Genomic DNA, 15,269 nt, shown 5'->3' with positions numbered 1-15,269 from the left:
GTGACCGCAGCGGTCCTCCTGAAATATACCACACAAATATACTAAACTTACCACTGGTATTAAAGAGTACCAACAGCAATGCAGTGCGGTGTTTTTTGGTCACATCAAGGTATGGCAGCGCCATAAGTTCCTGTGCAAAGAAAAATAAAAACTAATGAATAAAATGAAGCAGAAATAAAGTGCAATAATCTTTCGACAACGAGGGATTACAAGTGCAATACATCATGGCTGCAAAGTAAGTGAAATAGATAAGGTTCAAAAACAGTGCAGTCTTTAAATCGTTTATGTGCCCCCGTCTGCGAGTGTGTGCGTGTGTCTGTGTGTGGGCGGCGCGCTGTGTATGTGGGGGTATTTTTGTGTTTGTTTTGAGCTGCAGCCTCCGCCCTCGCAGCCACCCACCACCCCCTCGCCCATTAAATTTGCATTCACATACACAGGAAGTGAAAGGGGAAGAAGAAGACCGAGATAAGTATTGATTTCGAGCGGTGAAATTGATAAATGTCAAAGTTCAAAAGATGTGTAAACCGGTAAAATGAAATATGATTATTAAGTTCAGCTTAATAATATGTTTCAAAGGAAACATGAGTCTTTTATGAAACTAATTATTAAGTGCTATTATCAAAAACCGGTATTGGATTTAATTGAAATATTATATTAAGAAGTCCTATAAAATATATATTGCTTATTTATGAAATATGTTATGAATATATTTCATATAAAATTTAAAAGTTTGTCTTTATATTTTTATATAAAAGGTTTTTCTCTGCACAATTGCCCATTTGGGCATTGGAAAAAATAATTTTTTTTTCAAAATTGAAGAAAAAACCAACCGTTACTATGACAATTTAAATATTATATGTAAATATGTATTATATTTTATTGTATTACATTATATATCATGTAATCTATATGGTTTTTTTAGGTGTAGCCAATTTATAAAAACATTCCCTTACAAATCCGAAATGAGCCATGTCTTAAAGTTTAAAAACCTATTCGTCATATCCCAATGTGTGCTTTTTAGAACTGTAAGAATCTCACGTAGAAATTGTTAAATTTTGACTGGGAACTCCCCAAGAAATTTGTATCGGCCAGGTGGCCAATGAAGTCGCAAGTTCATCATGATAATTATTTTGCAGTGGGCATGACGTGTGGGGATTAATTGGAGGCAAGTTAATTGTCGCAGTGAAGGCTACCGAATGATTTTATAGTGTCCCTTTTTCAATTACCATATAAGATGGGAATTTTGCAATTATTTGAATTAGTAGGTGTACTGAAGTGTTTCTCATGAAGCAGAAATGTGATTTTTTTGTATCTTCTTCGTGCAAATCAAAACTCGTTTGCTACTTAAATGAGCCAGCGATCGTTTTGGGCTCAAAACTGACCAAACGTTCGGCAGTTCAGATAGTTTTTATTCAGCCACAGACAGGTCATCATGTCTCGCCAATTTTGCGCGGTAGGTAGTGTAGTCTCATATGCAAATCAATGTTTAACCAAATATATTTTCGAAATCATAATGATATTTAGCTTGTGGCGATTCTCATCTTCACTTTGGTCGACGGGGCACCACAAACTTCGCCAACAATCGTTCCGCAAATTCGCACAAATGGCTTTCAACTCGAGCCCCTCAACCAAGAATACTTTCTCAGGTAGCTAAACAAAGTCCAAAGACAACGACCACTTAATTCGATAGTTGTGCCTCTGTAGAATCGAGCATCCGGGTGGCACTATTCGCCAGGAATCCGTGAGCCAGAACGAAGCCGGTCACCTGCAGGTCAAAGGTGTGATTAACCAGCCCTTCGAGGATCAGGGCGCCAATCTTATTGTCACTTACGAGGCTGGTCCAAATGGATATGTGGCAAAGTACAGCTACGGCAAGGGTCCTCCAACGCCCCCACCAGACACTCCACTATTCCTCAGTCCCACTGCCCTGAAAACAGCAGCTGGATGAAGTTGTGATATTATGGAGTGATATTATGGAGAGATTAGAACCACAACTTGCCCTAATTTATATTTATAGTCATTGCCGTATTTATTAACAGTAATATGTAAGTCATCTTAATATAAATCAATAAATTGGCTGCACTTCCATGTGCTCAAGATTCTCCTGTTTAACTTAACCATAGGAAACGGATATTCCTATTTTGGCTTGCTCTTATCGTCAATCGTTTCGACCCTGATCTAAAATCTTATTAGGTGACTTTGTTTCTTGGTCAATGATTCACTGTGGGTGCTTTTATTGTTTTCTTATGTTAACCATTATTGACAGTATTCAAAAATCACATTTTATACTATATAAGCGGAGAATGATTCCAGTTTTAGACGTGTTTTAAGTTAGTGTTTATTTGCCAGCTGCCAGCTGTGAGGCATTTAAGACCTTTAGTCGCTAACCAACCGCCAAAAGATCATCATGGCTCACTTTATGTTAAGCTCAGTGAGTTCGTTGCAAAAGTTTGCCTGCCAATCGTTGTATAATATTTGCTACAGGTGATTTTGGCTCTGCTTGTGAGTCTGGTGAATTCGGCACCCACAGCTTCAGTTACCAAGTTCGTGCCGCCCATTAACGATAATGGAGTTGTGCTGGTGCCATCTGAGAATAATTATTCCCTGAGGTAAACAAATAGTGGATAATAACAGATAATTCAGTAAACACAAGCAAGTGGCTTCCATATTGTAGGATTGATCTTGACGGCTCAACGCGGGATGAGGTTGTTGAACAGATTGCTCCTGATGTGCTGCAAGTTAAGGGCACTCTTAGCCAGCGTTTTCCCGGATCCACAAACCTGCTGGTCACCTACGAAGCTGGTCCCAACGGATATGTGGCCAAGTATAGCCTATATGGACAATCTGATGTGGGGATCCAGGTTCAACAGTTACCAGTCAATGTGTTAAAAACTGCCGCTGGATAAATTAGTTTACATCAACTTTGTATAACGCGCAATAAAACAAAGTCTTTGATAATGTTTAACTTTTATAAAATCCAAATTTATTGTTGTTTAATACTGACATGTATGTCAATGTATACAATATAAACATGCCAAAGATTATTATAAATTGTAACAAGTTGTGCAAATTCGTTACACCGTAAAATTGGAATCGATACCTTCGTCATTGAAGTGGTCACCACTGCGATGAATACATTAGGTATACGAGAGTGTTAGTGCTCAACCGCAATGATGAAAACACTGGGAAGCTTTCACCTCACTTCTCACCTGCTGGCTCACCTAGGCGTGAGCGGAATTCTGATCACGCTCTCGTATCACAGTTGGTCGTATCAGGCAGCTGGGCCACATCGGAATCACACAGTTGGCATTGTGCTGAGCTATTGGCTTGTTGACTTATCAGAAACGTCGGTCGTCAAATGTGATAAGGCGCCACGATGCAGCGCTAGACGTGGGAGCACCGAAATCCACTAGATTTTAGAAAAAATGTTTCGGGATTGGCGTAAAACCAGGCACAAGCGATGGCGGAAGGTGCAGCAAAAGCAGCAGGCCTTGGTCCTCACCGAGAGGTTAAACTTTCTTTCCAGTGTACACATCCACAAGGAATTGCCTCAAACAATGCCAAACAAATGGATGTTGCATTAAGCAAAACAATTAACTTTTTGCGAAAACGTTAATTGTATTTGTAGTGTTTACGTGCATTCCGGTTTTGCTAAAGCACTGGTTGTATCAATTTTTGAACAAGTTTTCAGATTCAGCTCATATTCTATTAGGGAAAATTATTGGCACTCTGAATGCGGAATACGTAATTGCTCCAATGTTTTTCTCTGTACATTTGAAACCAAGTTAAAATATATTTCCAAGTAACAATAACACTTTAACTCGGTCCTTTTTTCAGGGAGACGATGATAGTGTTTGTCTACGACACAGAGTGTCTCACGGACGAGGCGGATGATCCCATATCGGCGGTGCTCTACTTCCACCCAAGCTGGGTGTCCGACTCCCAGAAGGTGGCATTGTGTGGTCAGCTCATGGGCACCTCGTACTTTCTCAAGGATTGCTTTTTCAATCCCCGCATCCTGGCCCTGCAGAATGGCAAGTTTGTGCTGAAGGAATTCGGGCGTTTCATTCTGGTAAGATGCCTCAAAAAATACCATTTTTCCTTTACAAATTAGATTGAGTATTATGTTTCTCAGGCAATTGGCACTGATCGCAATATTGGCGACCAACTGCTGGAACATCGCGCTGATCTCCTGAGTTCCCTGCTCAAGTTCTTCCACCGTGATGTGCAGACCTTGTATGCCCAGTATGCCGCACCGCCCGCCCTGAACCGCCGCAATCTCAGCGAGAAACTGTACCACATATTTGAAACATATCTGCCGATGCTGCAACGCAACGGAAATACATTTCAAAATGTGCCGAGGCTGCGAATGCCAAAGGTAAATGGTTAAAAGAACAAAATAACAAACCGAGGACCTAGATAACCATGACTCTTTTCCAGACGGCCAGTCATATATTCTTGGAGGCTATACAAACGTTGCAAAGTTGCCAACAGACAAAGGGAATACTCGGCGGCGCGATTCTGTACCACAACAAGTAGGTAAATCCAGCTAAAGTCTAAACAATTTATTAATACAAATACGCGTTTTAGGGTGGTGGCCTCGCAACTGAGCGATATGGTGACCAAGCACCTGGTGCTCACCGATCCACTCCATATTCGCACAGCGGCCGAGCCGGTGGTCAACCATCCTGAGTTCCACATACCCAACGGCGTTCAGATGCTGGTGGTCTATTTGGAGCATATGCAGTACCGTCAGTTAGCTGGCGAGGCACAGCGTGCACAGAACCTGCAGATGAACACAGCTCAGCTCACCCAAAATGGGATGCCGTTTCAGTATGCCAAGCGTAAGATAAAGCGGGACAAGTCGCTCATTTTTACCCATATTCCCGAGGAGGAGCACGCCACGGAGCAGCCAGGAGCAGTTGAACTGCCACCAGCCAGACCCAAATCTATGCGACCCACCCACCTGCCGTTGCGTATAAAAAGCATGCAGAGCAAAGAGCTCCCAGAGTCGGGCATTGCATCCATAAACTTCGACGAAACCGATTCCTATCCGCAGTTCATTGGACGAACCAGCGTTTGCAATACCCCCATGACCGAGAACAAGGTACTGCCGGTGGCCAATGTAATGTCCATTTGCGCAAATCCCGAAGATGAGGGCAAAGAGGAGGATATCCACAACTCCAATGGCAAAACACATTCGCGTCGAAATTCTCTGAAACTGGATGTAGAGAAATTCTTCCAGAACTTCATTAGCAATCCAAACAAACAGCTCACACGACGCAAATCCTCGGCAGACCTCCAGGATGCACTTCGTGCCATCTCAAAGAAACTGAATAACTTTACACATGCCCTCAAAACCGATGTGAATCGGAATGGAAGCGCTAATGGCGATGCCCCTTCGGACTCTCCGGATTTCATAGAGGACGACGAGAAGATTACTTCCCGGACCATCAGCGATCCCACCTACCCGGTATTCAACACTAACGGGCAGCAAATCTCGCGCAGTCTCTTTCAGCAGTTTCTCGATCAGTACCGCAAATTGTGGGGTGTGGCCAGTGAGCAGGCGCACGAGGATGCCGAGCTAGCCGCTCTGGTAGCCGAGTTCCAGGAGTTCAACGCCGAGATCCAAAAGCTCGACGAGCATATGAGACAGCAAGCAGCGGAAGCATCGTCCGCCGATAGGAATCTCAACGTTTCCGCAGCCAAAACTCCGCTGGACAAGCGATCCATGACTTTGCCGTTGAAATCTGCCGGAGAATCTACTTTCGGAGAGCGTGCGTCAGGGCGCAGTGGAGCTGGTGGAGTACCACTAACACCGCTGATGGCCAAACTATCTGTTCTGGCTCTAAGCGAAACTACGCCCATCGAGATACAAACACCACTCACAAGCAGTAAGGTTTTCCCACGGCGAAGTTCACTGAAGTGCGAGGATGCTGTGGATGCATTGGCCGCTTTGTCCACTGCTCCTGCTCAACCGCCGGGTCCCATTCAACCTGATGGCTTGCAAAGAACTGAACTCTACATTTGTGGACAGCAGAATATGACCTTGTTATTGCTCATGGAGGAGGGTACTTGTCAACAGCAACAAGTTGTGCAGAAGATGGTAACTGGATTGATATTTTGTCGTGAATGAATTTAGTTAATAATTTTTGATATTTGATCCAATTAGTTCGACATTTGCGTGGCCAAGTTTCCGCACATGGAATCTCAACTAAACCAGACCCTAAACGTAAATGTAGAGGGTGACAACCGCGACGGCAGCAACTATAGCTTCATGTGCGTCGACTCCAAGTGGGATGTGCTGCAGCGGAATGGCGCTTGGAATCCCCTAGAGCTCAACATCATTGAAAGCATGCACTCGATACATTCCAGTGGTCATCAACTTACAGATTTGATCTTAAGGTATGTTCCACTATCACACACATTTCTTGAAAAGTTGTATTAATTTTTGAAACATTCATAGGTCACACGACTCCGTTTATTATGGCCACAAGAACGGAAGGACTGAGTTCTTCTACAAGGAGCCTACCCATCAGATCAATGGCATACCACCGCCCTCGGATCCAATAGGCAACATACAATCCCGCGCCAAGTCGCGACTGGAACGTGACCATTCCTACATGCTGTTCTAGGCTGTACAGTGGATCGTTGGATCGTATCTTATAAACATATTAAATACTCGCATGCTTAGCCAAAAACAGATAGTGTAAGCGAGGACACCAGATAGTCTGGGTCCCCGAAGAATAGCCAACTTTATGCCATCCACTGTTATTTAATTTGCGATCTCTGGCTGATTCCTTCGTGAGTCTTCAGTTTTGCATAGTGGTTAGATAATGATTCCATATCATATACAATGCAAACGAAGGGAACTCAATTTTAAGCGATCTAAATTTTACTTCGACTTTTTATACAACAAATTTATATGACCTTTTTAACCGCCATTCAACAGACTCACGAAGGAAACGAAAAGAATTTTAGATATGCCGCTTACAGCCAGCGAATTATTAAGCCTTGTTTAATCTTTCACTTGATTGATATAAAGTACAAAAATGTTTTAAGCTTCGTTTACAATGTCCAGCACTGTTGTTTAATTTATAAGCTTGTACCTATGCAATTATTTTAAACATTTTGCATTTGCTTTGACCGAAAAGATGCGGTATTTTGCACTGATTTCGATTGCCAAAGAAATTAAATCGAGGGTTTTAATTGTACATATACATGATACAATATTAGATTCATTTAAATGGAATAATGTGTAACTAACTTATAATACACACGTATTCCGTTCTGTCCAGATGCAAAATTAAAAAACATAAACTTATCTTAGCTGTTTCTCATTATCAAACATTAAGCGCTTTGTGCCAATTTAAATGCAGGTTAAATGCTAAAATCAACCGTCAAATGTGTAGGAACGTGAGAACGAATGTTTTTAACCATATAAAACAGTTTGAAAAGTGCAATAGTGTGGATGTAAACAACTATTTTGAGAGTTTTGCGTTGACCTAGCTTAAATATACATACATAAATACCTAAACAACATTATTTATATATAAATATTCATATATGCTACAAAGACCGCTATTGTTTTTGTAGATTTTCAAGAATAAACCGAAAACCGTTGTCTTCGGTTGAGAAATACTTTCGAGCTTAACTCTCTCTTAACACATAAGATGTAGACTAAGGCATTTTCATCACAATCCAAGGAACTCGACCGTAATACTTGTAGTAGTAGTAATCGTAGGCCAGCTTGCCCAGGATGAGGAATATCAAGCTGGCCAGCACCCCGTTCAGCCAATCGATGGGATGGATCTGAGTGCCGTCGTCCAAACTTAAATTGCACATCTCCTGCCGACTGAGGGTCAGCACTTTGGCCAGCAGCTGGTCGTCATCCAGGCGATAGGTGCAGCTCACATTCCATGCATCCCGCACGATATCCTTGTACTTGGTCAGCAGCTCTCGCATTCGGCTGCCAAACTTGCAGGTGCAGTGCCAGGGATTTCGGCTCAGCAATAGCAGATTGGCATTCTCGTTGTCTTCGAGTGCGTTGTCCAGGGCGTAGACATGAAGCTTGCGGAGATTGTTGCCACGCAGGTTGAGCAAGCGGAAGTTCTGCAGCCAGTAGGTGTCCTCCAAGTTGTCCACATTGGATATGTGATTGTTCTCCAGCTGCATATCCACCACGTGGCGGTAGTGGGGATTGTCTCGCAGCGGATTTATATCACTGATCTGATAACGAATATAGTGAGTTATGTTTCATTGAACACATTATTATCGTTATAAATCTTACCATATTATCGTTGATAACCAAAGTGGTGGTGTTATCCGGCAAAAAGGCGGGCAAGCGGTGGAACTGCAAATGGGAACAGTTGACCGTATAGAGCGGTATGTGGGTCTTCGGCAAGATGTGATGCATGAGGCAAGTGCAGTTCCTAAGATCCTCGTGCCATTGGCATTGTCTCTTCAGCTCCTGCAATATTCAGTTACTCATCAATTAATCAAGTTATAGGACTTAAGATGGATAAGCAGCTACCCACCAGCTTATAGTGCATGACCAGGAGCATCTGGCGTTCCTTGTACTTCCGATCTGTGCAGATTAGCTCGTCGCGGTCCACCACCAGACGTCCCTTCTCCGGCTGCAGCAGCATCCACTTGAAGTTTCGCGTACAGTTCCACGGATTACCCGCCAGATAGAGCTGCTCGAAATTGCGGGGCAGCAACAGTGGTCCATCCAGTTGGATGAGCTGGTTCCAACGCAGATCTAAGACCTTGAGCGGAAGCACCCTCTTGAAGGTGCGGGCTGAGATGTATGAGAGATTCGTCCACGAAATGTTGATGGTATGCAGCTCCGACATTTCGGGAAAGTCGAATTTGAATTCGGTGAAGCCGCTGTACTCGATGGTCAGCGATCGAAGACGGGGCAATCTCTGCAGTTCCCTGAAATGATTTAGACCATCTCTTGGCCAGCCGCATAGAAGCATTTCCAGCGCGGGCTGCGCTCTGCTCAGCTTTCCAGATTGGCTAAAACGGAAATATAAAGCAAGTATTAAGTTTAGTAAGAAAAGAAGGCATCGACTATCTGCTGCGCCACCTATCGGACATAATGGGCACTTGTATTAAATCTCATATAAAACGGATTTAAATGGGCCCTATTTATATTTGTACAATACTAACCTGAGGGCAGCCAGGTTATTCATTCCGCCATAGCACTTAAGAGTTCCGTTCCGGCTTGATCTGGAGCAGTTTCCGCCCGCTGCCTCCGGCGCAGAGGACCAACCAAAGCAGCTGCGCCCGGAATCGGGCAACGGCATCATCTCGGTGGTGATGGTGGCCAGCAAAGTGCTCGTCTCATGGCTGTCAACCGCATCCGCATCCGCGGCATGGCCCAGTCTAAGTCACAGATAGGTGGTAGAGTAAATAAATGTTTATAGTATGTCATGATGCTATTTTTGGGCCAGACAGCCCTCAAATTGGTGATAATTTAGCCGCAGTGCGACTCTCTTTTAGGGCCAACTCGATAAGCAGACGCCTAGGTAAGACTTAATTGCTTGGGGCATACACAGATACTGATACAGATAGAGATACTAACTATAACTATTTAATTTCCTCTATTATTTCAGCCCACATCCAGGAACTTGTTGAGCGTTGATAAATTGAGAAAAGACTATTGGCCTATTTACTGATCTCGCCTTTAAAAATAGCCATGAATCGGTATTAGGCACTGCAAACTGCTTTTAGCCAACCGACTTGACAAATATATATATATCCGTAATCTAAACGGTAGCTCAACTCAACTCGCATACTGCGCAGGCAGTAGTGTAGTACGGAGATCTTGTTTGTTCTGTCTATATGGTGGTTCTATTAGCGAACCGAGAACCAGAGTATATCACATGATGCTCACTTGGCACATTTGTAGGTGCTACATTGCTGGTTGACAGACAGGAGTCAGAGTCCGGAATGATTTTATAGACCCGTTTCCACAATTCAATTGTATTTTCCAGCCGACTGTATGGCTGAATGTAGAGGTAGGTCGGGGAAAACTTTCGGTAATATAGCTATAAGTTCATTTCGGAAACAAATGTTCAATCGTAAATATATCAGCTAGTTTATCATTGAATAAACATAAGAACGCTGCGGAAAATACATACATCATCTTCTTATATACCCCGGCGCGTTTTCCGAAGGGTACTAAGTGGGCTCTAACTGACAATTAGCAACTGGCGTTCAAGGCGTTAAACTCGACAATACACAAAGTGAAATATAATAACATCAAAAATATTTACGTAAAAGCCACGAATAAAGTCAGTTCGGTAGCAGCTTTGTTTGATTAGAAGTGGTAACATTTTGGGAACGACAAATATTGAAATTCGTTTGCTATTCCGCATACATATGTGCTTTATAAAGCCTAAATCCCAACTGACAGAATCGACACTCTTTCTCCGAGTGACTTGGACCGTCAATTATCATTAATTACTACTGCCGAATTGAAAAGGTACACAGGCCTCAAACACACGCTCAGACCTGTATTTCAATATTTTCTGAAAACCGAAATTTGTTTTATTTATACCTCGAAGTTTCACTGGGTTCGCTAAAATGTTTGCCAAGTGTACAACATGGCGTATGCGTGATTGCGTCTGCGGACAAGTTCAGTCGAAATTTTAATTGAAAAGCATGCTTCAATGCATTTTTCAGTTGAGTCTTGATCATGGGACAATTGGCATGCTATTTCATTAAGACAATCTGTTGCCTAGGAAATTCATGTGTGCTCAAGAGATATATTTAAAGGTACTGTGAAGATACTTTGCAAACATTTCAATCAATTTTCCGCTGACACTAAATATGTATAAATAAATCCACTTATGAATTCGTCACGACAGCTGCTGTCAATTGGTTCTTGATTCTCATCGAGATTACCCAATAGTAGAATATCAGAATAAATGAGATCGAAAAGATGATTTGAAGAAATGTGAGCAGCAATGGTTCATGATATACAGACAACCGACCCAGATCTGAAAGCGTTTTCTTGCTATATATATTATTTTGATAAACGAAAACTTTTTATAGCCGTTACTGCGATAAGAATTTTTAAATATGAGCCGAATACCTGATTCCCTCCAAAACTCATGGCTGTGATACGCTGCTTGGGGTGAGCGATAAGTGCGGAATGGCTTTTCGCCTCTGTTTTGAATTTTGAGGGAGTTGCTACCATAGAACTTTATTGCCATAATTGCCCATGTGCGTTTGGAATATTAAGCTTGTTACTCAAAACAGGAGAGAATAGAGCTATCATATCATGTGTGGGAAGTACAAACAGTGATATGGCAACTTAAGCTCTGGTTCCAGTGAACTCTGTAATGTACTCGAGTTCGTTTGGCTTGTCTAGTCTTTATATTAACCATAAAACCCAATCAGTTCGGCTTGATTGCATGGGCCCCCTATAAAAGGTTTACCATGGACTATAACCCACATATGGGGTGGACCAGAATAGGATTTAGTATGCTTATTAATAAATCAGCTAGTGCTGTAAACATCTGATAACAGCGGCGCATTGCAACTATTACACTGGATTACGCATACGCCGCGTGGTCCACTTGTGTTTTTACCTTATTAAGACCATGCAAAGTAACGAAATTGTTTTCGCTGTCCGTTTTGGAAACACACTGATCGCCATAATATTATGCGGGTATTTTTAAATATTTATTTTAAGACTGTTTATCCGTGTTGCGTTGTTTTCAATCAGAATATTCCATTGTCGCGATCGGCGCAGGTTGGGCAGGTTAGGCAATTGCGATCGAATTGTTTTAACACTGCCATTTGCTCTATGCTAAAAACATTATCAAAGCATTGTTATTTTCCGCGATCCGCCGCCTAATGACCACGCATCCGCGTATCTATCCGCACTGTGCTACTTTTCTCGCGTTTGAAGTTCAAATGCGGCGCGAACGCGAAACACTGGCGCTTTTGCTGTTTTTTTTTCTTTAGACGCTCCGCGGGTAATACTTTTTGACGTCCGAGATCTCCAGCGGCAAATCAGCTGGCAGCGAGAGCGATATAGGCTTATCAATAGCTCTCTCCATGATTTTTGGGGGCTCGTTTCGGTTCGAGCAGCTGTTGCGTTCCCCTGGTGTGGATGGGGGTTATTTACGATCAGTGTCAGGGTCAATTCCGCTCGCATTTATTGATCTACACACTGTCAATCCATTCGGTCAAGTGGCTGGTGAATCATCACTATCTGCTGCCTGGTTCATTGGCATACAAATGGCTTATAATTTGGCCAGCAACAAATCAGAACATTTTAATGGCCCTCGGTTGCTGAATAAAAGTAATTAACAATCATATGACATAGGTACATTGCTAATATGTTTAATCGTTTGAATTTGTACACCAAAATATACATTTAGATGTGAGCTAATCTAGGGAATATAGTTAACACAAACCGTTCATTAGGATGTCTGTGCAACGCATACAAGTTTGACTAAAAATTGCGTGGTCTAGTTTGTAACAATTATTTGGTTACGAGTTTCCAGCTAGGTGCTTGTGCATTGTACTTTTAGACGCAGCAGGCAGTTACTAGAGCTCTGAGCTTCTTTGGACCGTTGAAATGCATCGACAATGATATATATATGAATATATTTATGTACACAAATATGCGTACGTTAATAAGATATTTCCTATGAAACTTTTTAAGCTTGCCGCGAGGCCATAAAGGTACTATTTTTGCCTGCATTCTGTGACTTCATTTTTCCTAGGTATTAGTGAAATTCTCAATCAATATCTCCATCCCCCGCCGCCGCATTTGAGCCACCACTTGTGTTGTGAATTTTCTCATTGGTCTCGGCCTGCTTTTGACGCTCGTAGGCCCGAACATCCTCCAGGGTCATGCCGTGCCATTCGTCCACCCATGCGAAAGCCTGCCTGTGTCCCAGTAGGAGAATCTCCCGAATTCCGCGCTGAATGAAGTCCTCCACTTTGGTCTGCAGACCCCATACCTCAAAACTGGCATGGACCACCTTGTAGGAGCACATAATGGGCTTGTCCGTTTCCCGCCATCCTTCAATCAGTGGACCACGGTCTAAGAATAAAATAGTTATGCATTTTTTGGCACTGACATTCATAATTGGTATGATCACGTTACTTGTCTTTTCGGATTTGAATAACTTGGGATCTTCCTCCTTCTTATAATGCTTGGCACTGACTTCATCGAACGCTATATCCAAATGATCCACAGTTCGAACTTTGAGCTCATCTTCAGTAAGATCCAGACACTGACAACCAAAATTACATTATTCTTCAATGTTAGGTTTGATCTTTAAGTTACTATTACGTTTTCTGTGCTGCCACTGTTGTCCTCGTACTTAGTTTTGATGAGAACATTTAGTTTGGGTATGAAGGAACACTGTCAAGAAATAATTGGTTAGCAAAGGCGGTACCAAATAAGTTCATGCAATTACCGTGTATTCTAGTAAAAGTTCCATCCAATTTGGGACCAATTACAGCACATGAAAATATGACAGAAATAAAAAATCAATAAAACAGCCTTTTAAATGTTTTATCTGAAAGTACTTTAAAGTACAGAGGTAATGGTTCTGATAATAAGAGCCCATTAAATTATTTAAAGGCCTTTGGTACAAAGGCGCAATTAAACACTAAAAATAGGGCCTACAATTTGATTGATTATTTCTAGTAGAAAACCTATTAAAAGCGTTATTAAAAATAAGTTAGGTCTGCTTTCATAGAATCGAAAACAACGACATAGAAAGTAATTTCCTAGTATTGCAGCTTTGGCTGTAAATAAACAAGCTGGTAATGGATTTCTCCCTCGAAGTCAACAACCTGCTGCCATAACAATACCCATGGAGTTTATGGCTTTTAATCGGATGCATTGGAGACCGTGTAATCGGATTTTATCAACATATGTATGGGCTGGGAATACAGGCAGTTGCTAGCAAATGCCGCACGGAGATTGGAGCAGCTGGCCATGAAGAGCTTTCTGCAATCCCAACAACAAAACCATATCGGTGACGTACTTAGTGCGTAAACAGGTATGCGTTTAATGGAGCTCTTATCGGCAGACGTACCCCCACCATACTGATGATGGTTTGCTGATAAGGCGGAATTCTTGCTGGCCCCCAAAAATCACACGATGTTCTCAGAACGTTTGCCATATGGCTATGGTAAGATGGCTGGGGGGCAATCCCGCCTCCGGAATACACAATTAGACTATAAATAGACTGGGATGCGCAGTAGGTGGTGGTGGGTTACTGTCACTCCTCACCTGTTAGCGTGTACGGATAGTAGTTCCATGATTTCTCTATCACATAAAAGACGCGGGGGCAAATGGCCTGGATCCAGTAGGGCAGTCGACTGGAAATGAAATGTATGTGAGTTATTCTTTAACTCAGTAGCAAGAGGTGCTTCTAGTGATTCCCACCTGGACAAGTGAATATGCTTCTCCGTGTACTGGCCCTTGCCGTGAACGGGATCCTCGCAGGGCTTGTTCTCCACCACCTCAACGCCCTCGCCTTCCTCCGATTGCTCCAGACTATGGCGCGCTATCATATAAAGCTGTCCGATCTTGTACTGCAAAATGATGAGAGAAACCGTTTATTTGGAGCTTTGTTATGTGGGTGAAGTGCAATCGGGCACCCACCTCCTCCACCGTTAGCGGCATGCACACGCGGTACTCCTTGGTCAGCACCATTTTTTTGGCGGATTCGGCTGCCGGAGGAAATCCAAATCGAAACTTTAAACGTTACGCAAAGCGACACACACGCGACGCAACGGCAAGCAACAACAAATACGCAGCGTGACCAAGCAGCAGGAGTTTAAATACGTTACGGGACTTGAAATTGAGCGCGCGGAGTGGTGGAGTACTCCGATGACCCATCAGCCGTGTCAAGAACCATTGGTAAAATATCGATGGAACATTTACAACAATTAAGTTCAACCATAGGTTGGTAAATTCTTTGCTAAAATAAGAACAATTTGTATTGGAGGTCGCAGCAGGAAAAACGACACCAACATAATTCATACAAATTTTGTTATACGAATCACATATCAGAGAAAGAATTATATAGAATTCTAATAAAATTTGATTATTAAACATTTTAAATGAATAGTTCTTAAACCTTTCATTCCGAGCCTTTGTTTAATACTCGCTTAACGAAATAATAATATAAATAAATAATTATTATTTATAAAAAATATAGATCAATAACATAACAAGTTATTCCCACTTTCTGGAACACACGATTTTTGGAACTACCCTC

General features: G+C 42.3%; 5 protein-coding genes and 1 long non-coding RNA gene across 8 annotated transcripts; 3 read left to right on the top strand and 3 right to left on the bottom strand.

Annotated features, from left to right (window-relative positions):
- Positions 1–80: 80 nt before the first annotated feature.
- LOC6531233 lies at positions 81–7,641 on the top strand. Of its 2 annotated transcripts, none has more exons than XM_015195686.3 (7): positions 81–235; positions 3,838–4,072; positions 4,136–4,378; positions 4,441–4,535; positions 4,591–6,106; positions 6,173–6,405; positions 6,467–7,641. In XM_015195686.3, exons 1-7 carry the CDS (start codon positions 225–227, stop codon positions 6,633–6,635), a joined length of 2,502 nt encoding a protein of 833 aa, XP_015051172.1. In that variant the 5' UTR covers positions 81–224; the 3' UTR covers positions 6,636–7,641. The 2 variants fall into 2 exon arrangements, with proteins under 2 accessions (XP_015051172.1, XP_002092045.1); XM_002092009.4 differs by lacking the exon at positions 81–235 and adding an exon at positions 3,425–3,508.
- On the top strand, positions 889–2,099 carry LOC26535805. Its single transcript, XM_015195687.3, has 3 exons — positions 889–1,453; positions 1,525–1,646; positions 1,705–2,099. The coding sequence occupies exons 1-3, from the start codon at positions 1,433–1,435 to the stop codon at positions 1,946–1,948; spliced, it is 387 nt and encodes a 128-aa protein (XP_015051173.1). The 5' UTR covers positions 889–1,432; the 3' UTR covers positions 1,949–2,099.
- On the bottom strand, positions 2,203–2,875 carry LOC120321233. Its single transcript, XR_005560825.1, has 2 exons — positions 2,796–2,875; positions 2,203–2,732 (listed from the first exon to the last, which is right to left on the bottom strand). It is a non-coding gene; the product is annotated as an uncharacterized LOC120321233 (long non-coding RNA).
- On the top strand, positions 2,295–2,982 carry LOC6531234. Its single transcript, XM_002092010.4, has 3 exons — positions 2,295–2,431; positions 2,485–2,609; positions 2,675–2,982. The coding sequence occupies exons 1-3, from the start codon at positions 2,408–2,410 to the stop codon at positions 2,904–2,906; spliced, it is 381 nt and encodes a 126-aa protein (XP_002092046.2). The 5' UTR covers positions 2,295–2,407; the 3' UTR covers positions 2,907–2,982.
- Positions 7,056–12,203, bottom strand: LOC6531232 (protein singed wings 2). 2 transcript variants are annotated; one of them, XM_002092008.4, is made up of 5 exons: positions 11,604–12,203; positions 9,175–9,390; positions 8,538–9,021; positions 8,291–8,470; positions 7,056–8,229 (listed from the first exon to the last, which is right to left on the bottom strand). In XM_002092008.4, the coding sequence occupies exons 1-5, from the start codon at positions 11,669–11,671 to the stop codon at positions 7,681–7,683; spliced, it is 1,497 nt and encodes a 498-aa protein (XP_002092044.1). In that variant the 5' UTR covers positions 11,672–12,203; the 3' UTR covers positions 7,056–7,680. The 2 variants fall into 2 exon arrangements, with proteins under 2 accessions (XP_002092044.1, XP_039229290.1); XM_039373356.2 differs by lacking the exon at positions 11,604–12,203 and adding an exon at positions 9,590–11,549.
- Positions 12,204–12,347: 144 nt separating this feature from the next.
- Positions 12,348–14,810, bottom strand: LOC6531231 (cytoplasmic phosphatidylinositol transfer protein 1). Its single transcript, XM_002092007.3, has 7 exons — positions 14,651–14,810; positions 14,432–14,580; positions 14,276–14,364; positions 13,452–13,459; positions 13,325–13,396; positions 13,136–13,265; positions 12,348–13,072 (listed from the first exon to the last, which is right to left on the bottom strand). The coding sequence occupies exons 1-7, from the start codon at positions 14,699–14,701 to the stop codon at positions 12,765–12,767; spliced, it is 807 nt and encodes a 268-aa protein (XP_002092043.1). The 5' UTR covers positions 14,702–14,810; the 3' UTR covers positions 12,348–12,764.
- Between the last annotated feature and the right edge of the window lie 459 nt (positions 14,811–15,269).

This window comes from Drosophila yakuba, chromosome 2R (genome assembly GCF_016746365.2).
Source record: "Drosophila yakuba strain Tai18E2 chromosome 2R, Prin_Dyak_Tai18E2_2.1, whole genome shotgun sequence".
NCBI lineage: Eukaryota > Metazoa > Arthropoda > Insecta > Diptera > Drosophilidae > Drosophila > Drosophila yakuba.
This window is presented reverse-complemented; position numbering and strand designations above follow the sequence as displayed.

What these genes read in the sequence shown, in the direction of transcription:
- LOC26535805 (XM_015195687.3), top strand. Translation starts at nt 1,433, where the DNA reads ATGTCTCGCCAATTTTGCGCG. An exon ending in TGTCTCGCCAATTTTGCGCG is followed by an intron (nt 1,454 to 1,524) that starts GTAGGTAGTGTA and finishes AATGATATTTAG; the next exon opens with CTTGTGGCGATTCTCATCTT. An exon ending in AACCAAGAATACTTTCTCAG is followed by an intron (nt 1,647 to 1,704) that starts GTAGCTAAACAA and finishes GTGCCTCTGTAG; the next exon opens with AATCGAGCATCCGGGTGGCA.
- LOC6531234 (XM_002092010.4), top strand. Translation starts at nt 2,408, where the DNA reads ATGGCTCACTTTATGTTAAGCTCA. An exon ending in CTCACTTTATGTTAAGCTCA is followed by an intron (nt 2,432 to 2,484) that starts GTGAGTTCGTTG and finishes TATTTGCTACAG; the next exon opens with GTGATTTTGGCTCTGCTTGT. An exon ending in GAGAATAATTATTCCCTGAG is followed by an intron (nt 2,610 to 2,674) that starts GTAAACAAATAG and finishes TCCATATTGTAG; the next exon opens with GATTGATCTTGACGGCTCAA.
- LOC6531233 (XM_002092009.4), top strand. Translation starts at nt 3,426, where the DNA reads ATGTTTCGGGATTGGCGTAAAACCAGGCACAAGCGATGGCGGAAGGTG. An exon ending in CGAGGCTGCGAATGCCAAAG is followed by an intron (nt 4,379 to 4,440) that starts GTAAATGGTTAA and finishes ACTCTTTTCCAG; the next exon opens with ACGGCCAGTCATATATTCTT. An exon ending in AACAAGTTGTGCAGAAGATG is followed by an intron (nt 6,107 to 6,172) that starts GTAACTGGATTG and finishes TGATCCAATTAG; the next exon opens with TTCGACATTTGCGTGGCCAA.
- LOC6531232 (XM_002092008.4), bottom strand. Translation starts at nt 11,671, where the DNA reads ATGGCGATCAGTGTGTTTCCAAAACGGACAGCGAAAACAATTTCGTTA. An exon ending in TGGTCATGCACTATAAGCTG is followed by an intron (nt 8,471 to 8,537) that starts GTGGGTAGCTGC and finishes TGAATATTGCAG; the next exon opens with GAGCTGAAGAGACAATGCCA. An exon ending in TGGTTATCAACGATAATATG is followed by an intron (nt 8,230 to 8,290) that starts GTAAGATTTATA and finishes ATTCGTTATCAG; the next exon opens with ATCAGTGATATAAATCCGCT.
- LOC6531231 (XM_002092007.3), bottom strand. Translation starts at nt 14,701, where the DNA reads ATGGTGCTGACCAAGGAGTACCGCGTGTGCATGCCGCTAACGGTGGAG. An exon ending in AAGCATATTCACTTGTCCAG is followed by an intron (nt 14,365 to 14,431) that starts GTGGGAATCACT and finishes TTTCATTTCCAG; the next exon opens with TCGACTGCCCTACTGGATCC. An exon ending in ACAGTGGCAGCACAGAAAAC is followed by an intron (nt 13,266 to 13,324) that starts GTAATAGTAACT and finishes TTTGGTTGTCAG; the next exon opens with TGTCTGGATCTTACTGAAGA.